At 44.2% G+C, this 18,604-nt stretch overlaps 1 protein-coding gene across 3 annotated transcripts in view; it reads left to right on the top strand.

The window, feature by feature from the left end:
- Positions 1-18,604, top strand: part of rapgefl1 (Rap guanine nucleotide exchange factor (GEF)-like 1) — a 33,426-nt gene that overhangs the window by 1,464 nt on the left and 13,358 nt on the right. For all 3 annotated transcript variants that reach the window (XM_078269932.1, XM_078269934.1, XM_078269933.1), the window contains exons 3-12: positions 1,166-1,428; positions 12,383-12,461; positions 13,031-13,232; positions 13,803-13,900; positions 14,431-14,543; positions 14,878-15,045; positions 15,908-16,005; positions 16,171-16,293; positions 17,368-17,546; positions 18,169-18,259. In XM_078269932.1, the coding sequence (XP_078126058.1) occupies positions 1,166-1,428; positions 12,383-12,461; positions 13,031-13,232; positions 13,803-13,900; positions 14,431-14,543; positions 14,878-15,045; positions 15,908-16,005; positions 16,171-16,293; positions 17,368-17,546; positions 18,169-18,259 (1,414 nt within the window). The remainder of the gene's footprint in view (positions 1-1,165; positions 1,429-12,382; positions 12,462-13,030; positions 13,233-13,802; positions 13,901-14,430; positions 14,544-14,877; positions 15,046-15,907; positions 16,006-16,170; positions 16,294-17,367; positions 17,547-18,168; positions 18,260-18,604) is intronic.

Raw genomic sequence — 18,604 nt, 5'->3', positions numbered from 1 at the left:
AAAAAAAAAATTCTGTAATTCTCCACTGGCCCCTATACGAATATTTTTTTTTACGAAGAAGGGGGGAAAAAAAGGTCGAAAAGAACGTTTGAAAAAAAAAATGTCAAAAGCGTAAAAAAAACAGCCAAAAAGTTAAATAAAAAAAAAAAAGCACTGAAAAAAAAGTTAAACAAACGTCAAAAAGGTTGAAAGCTTCAAACGTGTTTGTTTTTCACTTTTTCGGTCCGGCAAGTGAATACAAATTCTACTTTCCCAAAGTCAATTCTTTACTGGCGTCTATACTAACAATAATAATAAATATTATACGAAGAAGAAGAAAAAAAAGTCAAATAAACATAAAAAAAACGTCAAAAACGTGAAAGAAAAAGTCAGAAAAAAGTCAAACGTTGAAAGCATCAAAAGTAAAAAAGAAATTAAAGAAAAGTCAAAATGTCAAAATTAACTTCGGAAAAAACACGCAAAAGAACATTTGTCAAAAACGTTTCTGAAAAATATGAAAAAGTACAAAAAAACATTGGGGAAAAAAAAAGTCCGGAAACAAAGCGTCAAAAATGTTGAAAGCTTAAAAAAAAATTGAAAAATTGAAAAAATACGTCAAACCTCGAATAACTGTCAAAAAACTAAAAAGTGTCAAAACGTGAAGAAGACAGAAGTCGTAAAAGTCAAACAAAGAAAAAGTTTGAAAAGAACGTTTGAAAACAACTCCAAAAATAAAACATTGGAGTCAAATAAACATAAAAAGGTGAAAGGAAAAAGTCGGAAAAAAGTCGTTGAAAGCGTCAAAAGTTTCAAAACATTTCCAAAAACAAAAATTGAAACGGTGTCAAACTTCAGAACACACAAGTACAAAAAAAAAAAAAGTCACACTTCGGAAAAAACAACGTAACAACACGCAAAAAAGCGGGAAAAAAAGTCAAAAACGTTGAAACAGACAAAAGTGTAAAAAACATCGTAAAAAGGTCAGACTTCAACAAAAAAATAAGCATTGAAAAAAAAAGTCTAAAACTGCGTCAAGCAGCAACTCAGTTCCTGATTGGCCAGCAGAACATATATCTCCACATGTAAATGGGTAAATTAAGGGTTTATTTCAACCAAACCAGAGTGGTGATTGTTGGTCTAAACTGTGACCTTTGACCCTCTCCCCCCTAACCCCCTCCTCCTGCAGCCCCGACAGTGAGGACCCCCCCTCCTGGCCCTCAGCCACGGGGCACGGTGTCGTCCCGGCGCCCGGCAGCGCCAACGGCTCCGGAGACGTCCGCAGCCCGTCTCTGTCCAGCGACGAGCAGAGCTCCGAGGCCAGTCTGATCACGGAGAGCGGCGGTGGCGGAGGGAGCGGGGGCGGGACGCCTCTTCCTCCCGACACACCGGACAACCTGACCCTCGCTCTGCTGGACAGTGCGGCGGGAAAACGCTCCGGGATCTGCACAGGTGAGACGGGAGACTTTCTGATTGTTTCTAATGTAGCTGCATGGAAGGCCACGGGCCAAAAATAAATTGGGTGTGGGTGGGTGTGGGGACAAACATACGGCCAATTGGCCAGAACCGGCCCGCCAAAGGGTCCAATCAGACCCAGTATCGAGCATCTTAAAAAAAGCCTCGTCACTCAATACCCTTAGGAGTAAAGCTGTCAGCGCCAGGGAGCCAATCAGCACACACCATGCTTCTACCAAGATCTAATAATGTCTGTGATTGGCTGTCTAACGTTACGCGTCGTAGAGACACGCAGCTGGAACATAAATACAAAGATGTGTGCCGTAATGTGTAACGTTGTCATTTGCTTTTCTTAAAATAGATTTTTATGAAATTGGGATTGGATCGCAATGGATAGTGTTCCTGTTTTCTTTCAGTATGCTGAATCTGTCGGGTTTTTGGGGCTCTCAGTCCGGCAAAAACGGAGACCTTTTTCTAACCCAACGGAGACGGCATAATTAATTATCAAAGGCGTCACGTTTGAAAGCCGAGGACGTGTCGCATGCAAAGACGGAGCAGCTGGCGCAGGAAGGAGCGAACGCAGCTGATTTAATCTGACAGGTCGGGGTTCGTCGCCGACGCTTTCTCTGAGGAAATATTGTCACATTCAGAGCAGAGAGAAGCTGGCTTTCTGCAGGATGTTCAGCCGTGTGTGTGTGTGTGTGTGTGTGTGTGTGTGTGTGTGTGTGTGTGTGTGGTTACATAATCGCTGCCGTCCTCTTTCAGAAAGGCAGCCTGCTTATTACAGCTGAAGTGGGTGTGCATGCATGCGTGTACGTATGTGTCCCTGCAGGAATGTTTGCCTTTTGTGTGTGTGTGTTGCTGCCTGTCAGCGGCTGCAGGGTGTGTTTGTTTGTGTCCACGTTTCATTTGTATTTTTCCAGAAACACAAAAACAATAAAAAAAAAAACAAGCGTCTGCTTGTCAGTGCAACGGCACAATACTGGATTCATCAGGTAACGTAAGTAATTATGACAATGCTAATTTAGCTAACTTTAGCTATCAACAATGACAGTCCGTGGTTAGGAAAGACTAGTAATAACACTATTTGTAATAAATCAGCCTGGGATTGTAGCGACTGTAAGCGGTCCAACAAAGTGCTGCCGCGAGGGACTAAACACCGAGAGCTGCATAAACACACCGTGACGCGCTCGAGATTGTATTGCAGTGTTTTATTCCGCCACACGTAAAATACAACTAGCACTGCAGTTACCAAATGTAAAGTTACTTTGTGAGTCGAAATAAGTGCGTAAGCGCGGCGTTCAACAGAAAGTGTTCGCTCCCAGGCTCACCCCCTCTCTGTCAAAGCCCAAAAAATCCAGGTGAACAGGTGAAGCAAACTAAATGTTATCACTTCCGCTCAAACTTGGCTCCTACAGGGATATATGACACCACAGTCAGCTCATCTCATTCAGTTGTACGGCAGGGATACAGTAGCTCCATGTTTACCACGCATTGATCGCCTGGCGTTTACTAGCGGAGTGTTGTCCCTTCCCATGAGGAGCGTAGGGAGACGCCGCAGATCCACGCGACTACGCAAGCCCGGATGTGCTTCCCCTTCCTCTTTCTTTGTGTTGGCGTTCTAACCTCCGGTGGATTTCTGAGGACTATGGTTAACTGCTCCTCAGATCTCTGCAGGGTAAATCCAGACAGCTAGCTAGACTATCTGTCCGCTCTGAGTTTTCTGTTGCACGACTAAAACTACTTTTGAACGTACACATGTTCCACCAAAACAAGTTCCTTCCCGAGACTATTTAGCAGAGGCTCCGTGGCTCCATCCAGAGCTTAGCGCCACGATTGTCCATCCATCCATCTTCGTCCGCTTATCCGGGGTCAGGTTGCGGTGGCAGGAGCTCCAGCAGGGGACCCCAAACTTCCCTTTCTCGAGCCACATTAACCAGCTCCCACTGGGAGATCCAGAGGCGTTCCCAGGCCAGGGTGGAGATATAATCCCTCCACCTAGTCGTGGGTCTTCCCCGAAGCCTTCTCCCAGCTGGACGTCCCTCCACCTAGTCCTGGGTTTTCCCCGAGGCCTCCTCCCAGCTGGACGTCCCTTGACCTAGTCCTGGGTTCTCCCCGAGGCCTCGTCCCAGCTGGACGTGCCACCACCTAGTCCTGGGTTTTCCCGAGGCCTCCTCCCAGCTGGACGTACCTCCACCTAGTCCTGGGTCTTCCCCGAGGTCTCCTTCCAGCTGGACGTACCTCCACCTAGTCCTGGGTCTTCCCCGAGGCCTCCTCCCAGCTGGACGTGCCTGGAACACCTCCTTAGGAAGGTGCCCAGGGGGCATCCTTACCAGATGCCCAAACCACCTCATCTGGCTCCTACTCCGAGCTCCTCACGGATGACTCAACTTCTCACCCTATCTCTAAGGGAGACGCCAGCCACTCTCCTGAGGAAACCCATTTCGGCCACTTGTACCCCGGATCTCGTTTTTCCGGTCTTGACTCAGCCTTCATGACCATAGGTGAGGGTAGGAACGAAAATTGACTGCCAAGATGATTCTGATTGGTATAAAGAAATGCCAATAAACCAGAGCACGTTTTTCTCCCATCCAGGTATGCTGTGTGCACCAGTCAGACCATCCGTAGATTACGTCCTAGGGCGTTTAAAAAAAACTGCATCATGATTCTCAGCTGGTTGTTATATTTCATTTTCAGGATAGGTTACTTTATTGGTACCCGTAGGTAAACTAGGTTTACAGTCTCGGAGGCAGGACATCCTTACAACTTTGTAGACCACCACATAACATGCAACACACAAAACCTTAAAACATATAAAACCGACAGTAGAACATGGATAAAAAAACATTACATGACCACATTGACTTGTGCAGTTATATGCAGAAATTCTACAGCTAGTACACAACCAAGGCGCTTGTGCGTTGTGTGCAAGTAATTCTACAGTTTGTTTAACAGAGTGATTGGCGCTGGGACAAAACTGTTTTTAAATCCTTTAGTTCTACAACCAGGACATTTACATCCTTTCTTAACCCAATCACCATGCAAGCGTTACATTTGGTTGTTAATTGGTTGGCTGTTAATCTTAACGCGTTGAGAGAAATATAGCGGGGCACAAAGCGTGACATCTTAGCAGGATAACCCACGTTTATTAAGTCCCACAGACGTCCCGCTGTTCCCTTCTGCACCGTCACAGCCCTGAATAATCTTTCTCTCTCCGAGGATCCGTTATCATCACATCATCGTGTGAGTGTGAGAGTGTTATTATGCAACACTTCTCCGCTAATGTTCAGCTTGTCTCCGAGAGGCTTCGGCACAAAGAAGCGATGAGTTTGATTCATAACATTGCTCTTTGCCGTTTTTATCGAATGACACACACACACACACACACACACACACACACACACACACAGGTTTGTGGCACTATCTTTGTGGGGACCCATCATTTACATAATGCATTCCTTAGCCCCTTATCCTAACCTTAACCATCACAACTAGATGCCTAACCTTAACCCTTACCCTCACCCTAACCATAACCTAATTCTAACCCTAATCCTAAAACCAAGTCTTAACCCTCAAACAGCCCTTTAAAGTTGTGGGGTCCAGCATTTTGGCCCCACAAAGCTGTCGGGAAATGCACATATACTGGACTCCCGGTTTTTGGACCCCACGAAGATAGTTAAACAAAAATACACACACACACTGACACACACACACACACACACACTGACACACACACACATGTATTTTTGGCCCGTGGCCTTCCATGCAGATCCATTCTTGGCCCTTTTTATATGAAAGCATTTGGGTGTGAACGTTTCCTTCTGGGCTTCAGTGTGACTTTGAGTTTGATGTTGTTCAGGTTTCGGCGTGCTCCTCACCTGTCGGGTTTTACCTGCTCTCACACACACACACACACACACACACACACACACACACACACACACCTACCTTTCAACCAGACACACGTTTGATTCAACGTCTGCCAAAACCGTTGTTTTTGGCATTATGTTTTACCACGTGGACACGACGTTGTCCATACAGAACAGATTACACCCCAAAAACAACCACCATTTCTTTATAAGATTGAGTTTGATTGATACAGGAGAGCAAAAAATAGAATGAATGGAAAATAATTGGACTTGAAGTAAATTAAATTAGCGTCAAACTTGATATTTTTTGCTGTTACAAGAAACTGTGTGTGTGTGTGTGTTCTTGTTTAACTATTCGTGGGGTCCACAAACCGGCAGTATACTTGTAGGGTCCCGACAGCTTTGTGGGGCCAAAATGCTGGACCCCACCACTTTAAAGGTCTGTTTAAGGTTTAAGACTTGGTTTTAGGAATAGGGTTAGAATTGGGTTAAGGTTAGGCATTTAGTTGTGATGGTTAAGGTTAGGATAAGGGGCTAGGGAATGCATTATGTCAAAGATAGTGCCACAAACCTGTGTGTGTGAGAGAGAGAGAGAGAGAGGGTGTGTGAGAGAAGGTGTGTCAGTCAGACTGAGGATTTAGAAAATAATTAGTCCATTAATGTCTTCACACCCTTCAAACGGCTGCATGAACAAGTTAATCCAGCAACTTCAGAACTGAATCTCGTTCACTACCCACGGCATTATCTAGCGCTAACTGTTGGTGTAGACACTGGTGAGAGCCACTGAGGTTTAACCATGTATCCAGCTAGTTTAAATAGCTAACGTTACTGCATTGTGTGTTACAGCACTTCCTTCCATAATAAATCCCAGTATAAGAGATACATTAGTTACCATCTAACATCTTAGACATGTTAAGTAATTGATAATTAAGAAATGTTTTAATTCATGGTGCCTAAAATACGAACGGAGCGACAGCATAGTCGTATTCCTCAGCAGCAGCAGCTGGACGCAGAGGATTTTATAAAGCTTTGGAAAAACACAATCAGCCGACGTCTGTGTGTCTCTCTCTCTCTGTCTCTCTCTCTCTCTCTCGCTCTCTCTCTCTCTCGCTCTCTCTCTGTGTGTGTCCGTGTGTCCATGTGTGTGTCTCTTTGTGTGTGTGTGTGTGTGAGAGAGACACAATACGTTTCCTGACACTTCCAGAAAAGACGAACAAACCTGTCAAATCTTCTTATATAACACACACACAGAGGCGTGTCGAGGCAGGTGTGTTTTGTGTGAAGCAGAACGTAAACAACATTTCTTCTGAAAGAACTCTTTCTTTCCATCTCAGTTGTTTTCCAGCTGGAAAGAAACAAAGTCCACGTACTCTCAGGGCCACTCGATTCTGGGGAAGAAATCAGAATCAGGATTATCTGTGGTCGATATTGAAATCGGAACTAAAGAACACGATTCCTCGTTGACTTTTGGAAAGATGTTGCATTCACTGAAGTTTAAAAAAAAAAAAAAAAAAAAGGGAAAAAACAACAGTGACAACACCTTCAACTGGGACATTTCCCTTTGTACTTTTCCCGTTTGAACTTTTTTGGTATTGCCCTTTTTAAAATACAAAATATGCAAAATATATTCAAATGTTGGATGAGTGAGTTCAGGCTTCGGGAGATTTCGGGAGTTGTTTTCACTGTTGATTTGTTTCACCGTTTCCCTGTTGTTTTTTTTTACTTCAGTGAATGCAACATCTTTCCAAAAGTCAACGAGGAATCGAGTTAAATAATCCTGATTCCGATTTTTTATTTATTTTTTTTCTCCATAATCAAGCGGCGCTGTGTAGACTGTGTTTGAAACCTCTTTATAAGCCGGGGTGGGAGGGAGGGAGAGAGAGAGGGAGAGAGAGAGGCAGTGTGACAGCTCTGATCTGTGTGGGAGGAAGATTTCGCTTTACAAAAACAACGAGAGAAGAAGTGAACCCGCTGCCCACTCGCTCCTCTTCCTCTCCTCTCTGCAGGTTTCCCTCGCTCCGCTCCCTGTTTGTGAAGATGTTTCTGTTTTTCTGTGTGCATCTTGTGGACACGCATGTTCTGTGTGCAGATACACACACGAGAGGCTCTTCAGCACCGGTTCTCATAGCAACGGGCTCTCTCTCTCTCTCTCTCTCCCTCTCCCTCTCTCTCTCCCTCTCCCTCTCTCTCTCTCTCCCACCAGACTCAATGTAAATAATCAGTACTTTTAGCGTGTATAGAGCCAGCATATTTCCACATGTAAATGGGTGAATTAAGGGTTTATTTTAACCAAACCAGAGCGGTGATTGTTGGAACAGTGGAAAGATGATTTACTTTCTGTCCACCAGTGTTAATTTCGTTGACGAAGACTATGACGAAAAATATTCGTCAACAAACCTTTTTCACGGACGAAAACTAAATAAAATGTCAGATATGATGACGAAGACTGACGAAATATAACAGACACTTTAGTCAACAAATAAAAATGAGACGAAAATGTTAGGGCGGGACGAATGGAGAAGAGATCCAGTCATCTTTTTTGTGGGACAAGTTGGGAAGAAATCCAATCAGAGCGAATCTTTGAGGGTAGGTTGATTTATTCGGAAGCAGCAGATCCATTTTAAAAAGCCGCGGCAAATGCAGGCGCAACAGCTAAACAAATACAGCAGCAGTTACACGGGAGGATGAGTTTGCAGAACTTTGCACAGTTTCGAGGACGTTTTCACAACAGTAAGGTTGTTTACATTATACTTAGTTGTGTTTAGTTGCACAATCTTAGTTACACAGCTTTGGCTGATTTCAGTTGACTTCGCTCGTTAGCAACACGCTAACGTTTTGCAGTGCACCCGGTCCGAGGGCAATGACATGTCTCATGAACAACAGAAATGTCAGAGCTAGGTCTAGGACAAACCGTTGAATCTGTGTCTGTATTGCATATTTAAACCTTGATACCATTCCATAACAGACTGATGGATACTTCAAATGACCGGAAAATCTGGAGAAACATTTAGTCAACTAAGTCCACTGTAGATTTAGTCGACTAAAATCTGCTAATATTTGGTCTACTAAAACTAGACTAAGACTAAAAGACTTAAGACTAGACTAAAATAAGACTAAAACTAAATGGTGTGTAATTCAAAAGACTAAGACTAAATCAGAATTTGCTGTCAAAATTATTTGTTTTTTTTACGCTGATAAACGTGCTGTTTATTTACATGGAGTCTGGCCAGGGCTCCGTTTCAGGAAGGAGGTTTAACAAACTCTGAGTCTAACCCTGATGTCTGAGTTGATTTACCCTGAGATGGGAAACTCTGAGTTTTCGGTTCCAGAACAGTTGATATGAGTTGGTTCAATCAACTCCGAGTAGGTTCACGCGCGTGCACCACCACAATAAAAAGGCAGTATGAATGGAGCCATGATACTACGATTCACCATGGTAACAACCACAAACAAACAGGTCGGCGGAAATACTCATGCGCACAAACAACGAGTTTGAACATGTATTTCGTTAAAAAAGCAAGACAGCGGTTGCTGCTGCAACAGAGAGAGAAAAATTGCTGCTCGAGTCAATGCGTAAGCATTAACAGTGTATTAATTTCATATTTAATCAGTTAACTGATAACTGGTGAAAACTGGAATTGTATTACACCTATAATTTCATTTAGGTGCAATCCTGCGGGCGAAAAAGTAAGCTCTACTAATCCCATTCTGAGGCTGCAGCACCATGATCATTAACAGAACTATAATTTATAATCATTTATTTCTTTTTAATGGCTCTCACTGGTTTGTGTCCAGGGAACAATACAAAAAACATTTCAGAGCGAGTCACACTTTTCTGATGTCTCTGCATACAGTGGCTTTATTATTACAGTATGATCCGCATCACCAATAAGAAAACTGCCGTTTGCAAAAACGAGTTACCATAGTAACTGACTCTGAGGTTAAGTTACCTCTCTTTCTGAAACGGAAAACCCAGAGTTTCCCTCATCTCAGGGTTAACAAACTCGGAGTTTTCACTAAACCTGCTTTCTGAAATGGACCCCAGGGCTGCATTCAACACCACTACACACGTGTCATCTCTAGCTTCACTTCTGCGATTGGATGTTTGTTCGTGAAATGCACCCTGGGAGACGTAGTCCCTCCTTCAGTTCTTATGTCCGCAGGCTTTTTTGTAGCTTTGACATTTTAACTTCAGTCGTTCTGATCGTCCCCTCTGCTTAATAGTCTGACATATTTAGACACCTTTCAGTGTGTTATTTCTTATTTAACCTAGAGCTGCAATCGATTAGTTGTCAACTCTAACACACACGCGCACAGACACACGCACAGACACGCACAGACACACACTCATAATCCATTAATCAGTTTGAGTCATTTTTTTATGTAAAACAGGTAAACTTGTGTGATGTCGGCTTGTTAAATGTGAATATTTTCCAGTTTCTTCTCTCCTCTGGGACAGGAAACTGAATCCTCCTTCCTTTCATCCTTCCTTCCTTCTCTGCATTTTTTTCCTTCCCTTCCTACTTCCCTGCATACGTCCTTTTCTTCCATCTTCTTTCCTTCCTTCTCTTTTCCCATCCTTACTTATTTATTCTTCCTTTACTCTCCTTCCATTATTCCTCTCATTCATCTTGTGCTTTGGGAAACACTGATCCACATTTTTCACTATTTAAAGACATTTTAGAGACCCAACAACTCAACATTTTCACTCAACAGTGAAAATGACCCTTGTAATTAGTCACAGCGCTACTTTAATTCCCTGTTTGCTGCGTGTTTTGGGGAATTTGTCCGAAAGACAAGCACGAAATAAGGCCCTAAGGCCAGAGAAATCGGACTCCAAGTACCTAACTCCCACACCTTCTTTAATCAGACTTAAGTTTACAAGGATCAATCTGAGACAAAGAGTTCAGTTAAGCCAAGTTTATGGAGTCCAGCATAGGAGTTACAACACAGCTGTGGGTTCACAAAACGGAGACTAAGTTTCCCTAGCAACAGAAATCAAGTCGAGGCTCGGTCCACCCAGATCTCCGAAGTGAGCCTCGATTTAAGCTTTCCCTGTGTCTTCATTCTCTCCTCACAGGCGGGTGTCTTCTATTTTCTTACACAGAAACTTGTATCTTACACACACACACACACACACACACACACACCAAGGTCGGGGCCTCTGTGTGGTGCAACTTCCTCTTCTATTCTCTTAACTTGAACTGTCTTTCCTGTTCTTCTGCTTATCTGTCTGTTATCTATTGTTAAAGGCTTGACCTTCTATGCGTCAGAGACATTTCCTTGAACCACTTCCTCCACGACTACATGCAGCTCTTTTTATGAGCACAAATACAACTTGAGCTGCTAATATTCTGCAGTATGAATAATAATGTATTCTCCGTGTTTTCTGAAAATCAACATGGAGAACTTGACATACTTTTTTTTTCTTGCTAAGATTTGTGTCTTTATATAAGAGTTGTCTTGCAGTGAACAGTCGGTATAATCTCTCTCTCTCTCTCTCTCTCTCTCTCTCTCTCTCTCTCTCTCTCTCTCTTTCTCTCTTTCTCCCCCTCCGAGGTTGTAGGCGTTCTTTCCATCCCGCTTGGACTCACTTGTTTTTTCTCCTCTTCCTCCTACGTTCACACTCTCTCTCTCTCTCTCTCTCTCTCCGAGGTTGTAGGCGTTCTTTTCCATCCCGCTTGGACTCGCTTGTTTTCTCTCCTCTTCCTCCCACGTTCACACTTTCTCACTCCGTCCTCTGTCTCTGCGCACATCGCACCATCTTCTCTCTCTCCTGCATCCTTCTGCCCAGCCTTCCTCGCATGGCTTTCACTGCACATCCCATAATATGCGCACGGTTTCCAAGCGCCGTAGCTGTGAATGTGTACATCCCGATATCACTGGATCATTTGGGGGGTTTATCCGAGTTTTTGCGGAAGCACCGACACTTACGTATACGTCTCAGCATATGTGTACTACGTGTATAGTTGGGATGAATCCAGTGTAGCGTGGATTATATTTGACCAATCACACAAACTCACACTCACACACTCAGATGTATGACGTTGGTTCCTCTCTTCAGTGTTTCTTCTCTCTCATTTCCCTCTTCATCCTCTCTCTGTCGGCAACGTGGTGTCTCTATGGTAACCGCCTGCAGAGAGGCGGACCACGGCAGGACACGCCCACTGCAGCATGCAACACACAGACACACAGACAGACACACACACACACACAGACACGCACACGCAGCAGTGTATTTTAGTACATGTGGCCACAGCGTTTGAGCCGTGCTGTTTCAGCAGCTGAAATTACGGCTGTGTGCTGCAGCAGCCGCTCATCATCGGGACTTTAACACAATGTTTAGTTCAGAAGAAGAAAAGAAAAAAAACAACCCAAGGTTTTGTCTGAATCCTCACCAGTGTTTTTCTCCTCTTGTTTAAAAATAGACCCGTCTGACTGTCTCGCCTCCCTTTTGTGTCCTAAAAGCTTCAGTTCTGGTTCTGCAGATCAGAAACAACACGGCTAAATGTGTCTTCATGGCCTACATTTAGAGAGTGTGTGTGTGTGTCTGTGTCTCTGTGCTTCTGTGTGTGTGTCTCTGTCTGCGTGTCTCTGTGTATCTTTGTGTGTGTGTATCTTTGTGTGTGTGTCTTTGTGTGTCTCTTTGTGTGTGTGTGTGTGCGTGTGTGTCTCTAAATAAATCTGTGTCAAAGTCAGAAACGGGGCGAGTATTTCTGTAAAAGAGTCTGATTTTCACCGTTCCAGTTGTTTACCTATTTGTGTGCATTTTGAATCGTTTATATGAGTTGTGAATGTCTCTTTTAAAGCCCTCTGGCATTTTATTTTCTGGATTTTATCAAACAATATTTGGAAACTGTCATCTCCGATTAAACGTTTTGACTTCTTTGACAACAGACTTTAACTTAACTTAACTTGTACCAGAGTATTTCTACAGTGTGGTATTGGTAGCAGTAAAGTTGTTCCAGCGCTGCTGCGTTCAGGTTCAGTCTGTGAAACTAACTCTCTCTCTCTCTCTCTCTCTCTCTCTCTCTCTCTCTCTCTCTCTCTCTCTCTCTCTCTCTCTCTGTGTGTGTGTGTAGAAACCCTGCTGGATGACTTCATGTTGACCCACCCCATCTTCCTGGCGGCCGACAGGTTCCAGCAGGTCCTGCTGCAGCAGTATCCTTCGCTCAGTGCTCCCAGCGCTGCGCCGCGTGTGTCTGCATGAATGCGTAACACACATCCAAACACACACACGCATGCATTTGACCGCCGTCGGCGCTGCAGAGTCCCGGGGTAACTCTGGGTTATTGACAGCTTAATTCTGTGTGTTTTCCCCCTAACAGTATAGGGGCTTTTTGCCGCGGAGAAAAAACAAAACTGAAAGTGTTTGCTGTCAGAAACAGATTCCCGTAAACGTGACGATGAAATGTTCAGGGACTCGTGTGTGTGTGTGTGTGTGTGTGTGTGTGTGTGTGTGTGTGTGTGTGTGTGTGTGTGTGTGTGTGTGTGTGTGTGTGTGTGTGTGTGTGGGTGGGTGGGCGGGCGGGGGCGTGCATGGATGTTAGTGTCCGTTTTGACCAAATTAAAACTTTGAGCACATCAAACACTTCATTTCCTGCATTTTAGTGAATTTATGGTGCCAATACATAGGCGTAATTTACAGGAGGGGATAATCAAAACTGGCCAGTTGAGTAATGCTCAACGCCATCTCAACGGTTTCCTCCTGAACTGGACCCTTTTCTCAGATTCAGCCTGCAGACGGAGGGGAAAGAGAGAGGGAGGGGGGGGAGGGAGGCGGAGAGAAAAGACAGGGACGGAGGAGAGAGCGAGGGAGTGATGGACGCCGCCGAGAGGAAGCAGGCGGTGCTCAGCGTTGCCTTTCGATATCTGGACACCTACAGAGAGCTGCTGCAGGAGGAGGGGGAGCGCAGCAACAGCTTCCCAAAGGTAATGAACACACACACACACACACACACACACATATATATATACACACACACACACACACACACACACACACACACACACACACACACACACATATATATATATATACACACACACACACACACACACACACACACACACACATATATATATATATATATATATATATATATATATATATATATATATATATATATATATATATATATATATATATATATATATACTATACAGCGCGTTTTATGGATCCCACGTAACTTCTTGGCAAGTCCCGTCCTACGAAGCAGCACGATTGGTTGCTGTTAGGCATTGATCTGGAGTGGTTAAGGTTAGGATAGCCGATTGGTCAGGGGATAGGACCTGAACAAATGGGGTTACGTTACCTTGCGTAAGCATGGACGCCTGGCCAATAGTAGTGTGTGAATGCTATTGAAGGGCGGGTCTTGCTTAGAAGTTGCGTGGGTTCCATAATAACATACAGTCCCCTCTTGTCTCTTATATGTGAATAACGTAAAGTTGAATTTGAAATCATCTGTGTGTGTGTGTGTGTGTGTGTGTGTGTGTGTGTAGGAGCTGTACCTGTGTGCAGTGCAAGAGTTGAGTCGGTATCCTGAGCTGGTGGAGGACGTCCTCAAACTGCAGAGATGGACCGAGATCTTACACTGCCCGTAAGGCTCCATCTACACTGCTCTGTTTTGGTTAAAAAAAAAAAACCTCCACACTACTGCGGCGTTTCAGAGCCCCTAAAACAGAGACATTTGTAAACACTGCTGCTCCCGTTTTGGTTTGAAAAGCCCAGGGTTGCTTTGTAGTCCGGACGGGCAGAAACGGAGACATTTGAAAACAAGCGAGACTCCAGCGTTGGGACTTATGAGTCCCTACAACTGGTTCTCTGATTCATCACATGACCCTTTCCCCCGGAGAAAAAAAAACAAGCTACAACATCCAAATCTATAAATGTGTTAAATTGGAAAGTAATCTATGAACTATTATAGATTCCAAACTCAGTAAGTACACCTATGACTCTGTGAATGACAGTGTTACTCTGTACCAGACTCCGTTACTTCGTAAGCTACATTGGGCCTCTGTACATGACTTTATGCTTGACTCCTTAAACTACAACTACTAATAATAATGTAATTAATTGAAAACTCAAGCAACCAGTTTATCCTAACTGTGTGTGTGTGTGTGTGTGTAGCTCTGACGAGGAGAAGGAAAGCAGGAAGAAGCAGGTCCGTCCTCTGTTCAGACACTTCAGACGCATCGACGCCTGTCTGCAGCCCAGAGAGGCCTTCAGAGGCTCCGACGAGAGTATGACACACACACACACACCCCCACACACACACCCTACGCTGTATTATCTGTAAACACACGTGTGAAATGCAAACACACCTGCGGTCTGGATATACAAATCACAAACTGACACGCACCGAGATTTCCTCCCGTGTCACCTGACGTGATGTAGCTTAGCACGAACACTGCCTCAACATTTGGACTTAAGGACAGTTACCTGAGTAAATGTACTTAGTTACATTCCACTGCTGGCTGTAAGCAAATGTAATCTAGAAGCTACATCTTGTGGTCTGCGGTACCACAGATTGTCACTAAATGTTGCTAAGTGTCTCTGTGGTGTCTGCGTGTCCAGTTTTCTGCAGGGTCTACACTCCGGATCACTCGTACGTCACCATCAGGAGCCGCCTGTCCTGCCGCGTTGGAGAGATTCTGGCTCTGGTCCGAGAGAAGCTCCAGTACAGCGAGGACCAACCGGTTCTGCCTGGCAACCTCATCCTGGTGGCCGTCACGTCTGCCGGAGGTCAGGAGACACTCAGACACACAACACATGATCTGACTCGCTTTCACTCTTCCTGCCCCTTCGATGACTTGGATTTTATTTAACCCTCCCGTTGTGCACGGGTCAAATTTGACCCATTTTCAAAAAGTTTATACATCCAAAATGTTGGTTTCTGTCAACCAAATTGTCAAAACAAATAACGTGGATGGTTCCATACAACGCTCACGCTTCACAAGTTAAATAAATGATCAGTTGACTACTTAATTTAATTTGGGTCGGCTGTCCTGTCCAAATAAAGGCCTAAAAGGCCGAACAAATAATATTTAAAAAAAAAGAAGCAGAAACTATGAATTTTTTGACTAATAGTTAAGATCAGAGGATGTTGAGTGAAATCACAGGTTTATGTCAAAGTTTAGTCAGGATGCTGTTTGGAAACTATTTAAACAGTTTTTTTTTTTTTTAAATGCTATAAAATCGAATAAAACGCCCACAATGTCTAAATTCCAGGAAAGTAATAATTCATTTTCCCTGCTTTTCCCCATGTTGTTTTGGGGGCAGTTTGGTTGAAAGAAACCCATGTTTCTGATATTAAAAACAAGGTCAAATTTGACCCGAGGACAGCACAAGGATTAACACATTTTCACGAAAAGCAGGAAAAAAGTTTGCTAAATTCTGCACGTTTTCATTCTGGATCACCGCTGTAAACTGTCAAACTGTCGGTTTCCTTGTCTGTACTCAAGTGTTCATGTTCCTACTCATATTTATTTTTTTTACATGTTGAAAATAAACCGAATTAAATATTATAAAGTCATATTATTCATCCATAATCAGTGCTGTTATTTAGCACCTTTTAAATGGGAATGACTGTGTGCTGTGTGTCCAGAGAAGGCGGTGTTTCGCCCCAGCGACGAGGCCGTGTTTACCACACTGGGAGTCAACACTCACCTGTTCACCTGCGAGCCCGCCGAGCTCGACTCACTGGTGAGGAACTCACTCACTGATTGGTTGGCTGGTTTTCTTGTTTCCTACGCTGTTTCCACTGCGTGGTACTAGAGCTGAAGATCTTTGCCGACGTGTGTGTGTGTGTGTGTGTGTGTGTGTGTGTGTGTGTGCGATGATGATGATGTCATTTCCTTTCTCCCCCAGCTTCCTCTCCCCGAGGAGATCCACTGGACGCCGGGCGACAGCAAACTGCACGACATGTCGGCCGAGGAGGTAGCCAATCAGCTGGTGGCGTTTGACTGGGAGCTCTTCAGCTGCGTGCACGAGGTCAGTGACACAGAGATTTAAATCCTCGCCCCAAAAAACTGGAAAACTTCTGTTTTAATGTGAAGGAAAAACAACATCAACAACCGTCTATGAATGTCTTTGCTAATAGCTCTCTACTTCAGAGCTTCTTCATCTTTTTCTAACCGAATCCCGTTAAAGGTGGAGAATACTCCGAGATATAAGAATATACTATTACCCTTGTTTTATATATAGTCTTATTTATGTGAAAGAATGACACGAGAAATAAATTAGTAAGTTACTACGCAACTTCCTATGTTATTTCGGTGCTCCATAAATAACGCTATGAAAAAACTCCATAACTTTCTATGTTACTCCGTGACTCTGTACTTTACACTGTGACTCTGTACGTTATTCCGTGACTCCGTAGGCTACACCGTTACTCCGTGCGTTACTCCGTCCGTTACTCCGTCCATTACGTGACTCCGTATGTTACTCCGTGACTCTGTAAGAGACTCCGTATGTTACTCCGTGACTTCGTATGTTACTCCTTGACTCTGTAAGAGACTCCGTATGTTACGCCGTGACTCTGTACGTTACTTCGTGACTCCTTACGTTACTCTGTGACTCCGTACGTAACTCCGTGACCGTATGTTACGCTGTGACTCCGTATGTTACTCCTTGACTCTGTAAGAGACTCCGTATGTTACGCTGTGACTCTGTATGTTACTTCGTGACTCCTTACGTTACTCTGTGACTCCGTACGTAACTCCGTGACCGTATGTTACGCTGTGACTCTGTATGTTACTCCAAGACTCCATGACTCCATATCTTACATTGTGACTCCGTACGTAAATCCGTGACTTCGTATGTTACTCCGTGACTCTGTAAGAGAATAAGAATAAAGGCTTGTAAGCATGTTGGGTCCTTCTAAATGTCTAAAGTCGCAAAGGGATTGACTCCTTAATGGGTTCAACGCTAAAATTCTGAAATTATGTTTGAGTTGAATTTGAAACATTTGTGCAGGACGTGTTGGGTGTCGGAGTCGACTGAAAATAATGAGTGAATAAAACCACTTTTTGCGTCTGAGTTTACACCTGCATTTGTCCCGTGCAGGTGGAGTTTGTGTGTTACGTGTTTCATGGCGAGCAGTCCCGCTGGCGCCCCCTGAACCTGGAGCTGGTACTGCAGCGCTGCAGCGAGGTACAGCACTGGGTCGCCACGGAGATCCTGCAGTGTCAGTCGCTGCCCAAGAGGGTCCAACTGCTGCGCAAGTTCATCAAGATCGCAGCACTGTGAGTCCAGAGATACTGACCTGGGTCAGGCAACATCGTGTGGATGCTTTTACATTTTAAAAATGACGTTTTTCCTCGCTGCTGTCTCATCAAATGATTGCTCTTGGGGGGGGAAGTGTTGGGTCTTTGTTAATTATATAGAGTGTGGTCCAGACATACACTATCTGTAAAGTGTCCTGAGATAACTCCTGTTAGGATTTGACACTATAAAGAAATTGAATTGAGTTAAATATCTAAGCAAGAGGCAAGATTTCTTTAAGGACATGAGCAAAACAGGAAGAGGCTGTCAGGGCCGTGTGAAAATCGGGCAAAATACTTTAATATAATAGTATATTAAAAGTGTTTATTAGGCAATACAATGTGGAGGATGTTATATAAGTGAATATCTTTTGGTCCTGGACTGACAAAACAAGACATTTGAAGACGTGACATGGGTCTATTTGCTGTTTCTTTTAATGGGCTTTAAAACGTGTGTGTGTGTGTGTGTGTGTGTGTGTGTGTGTGTGTGTGTGTGTGTGTGTGTGTGTGTGTGTGTGTGTGTGTGTGTGTGTGTGTGTGTGTGTGTGTGTGTGTGTGTGTGTGTGTGTGTGTGTGTGTGTGTGTGTGTGTGTGTGTTTTTCAGCTGTAAGCAGCAGCAGGACCTGCTGTCATTCCTCGCTGTGGTTCTGGGTTTAGACAACCCGGCTGTCAGCCGACTACGACTCACCTGGGAGGTAATTACTCAGCTGACGCTGCTCTGCTTCACCTGCACACTGCAAGCACACTGCAAACACTGCACACACACTGCACACATACTGCACACACTGCACACATACTGCACACACTGCAAACACACTGCTGCACCTACTGCAAACACACTGCTGCACCTACTGCAAACACACTGCACACACACTGCAAAAACACACTGCACACACACTGCAAAAACACACTGCAAACACACTGCTGCACCTACTGCAAACACACTGCAAAAACACACTGCAAACACACTGCTGCACCTACTGCAAACACACTGCACACACACTGCACACACACTGCAAAAACACACTGCACACACACTG

The sequence above is a fragment of the Sander vitreus genome, chromosome 15 (genome assembly GCF_031162955.1).
Source record: "Sander vitreus isolate 19-12246 chromosome 15, sanVit1, whole genome shotgun sequence".
Lineage (NCBI taxonomy): Eukaryota > Metazoa > Chordata > Actinopteri > Perciformes > Percidae > Sander > Sander vitreus.
The sequence above is the reverse complement of the archived record's forward strand: the minus strand, read 5'-3'. Positions and strand labels throughout refer to the sequence as shown.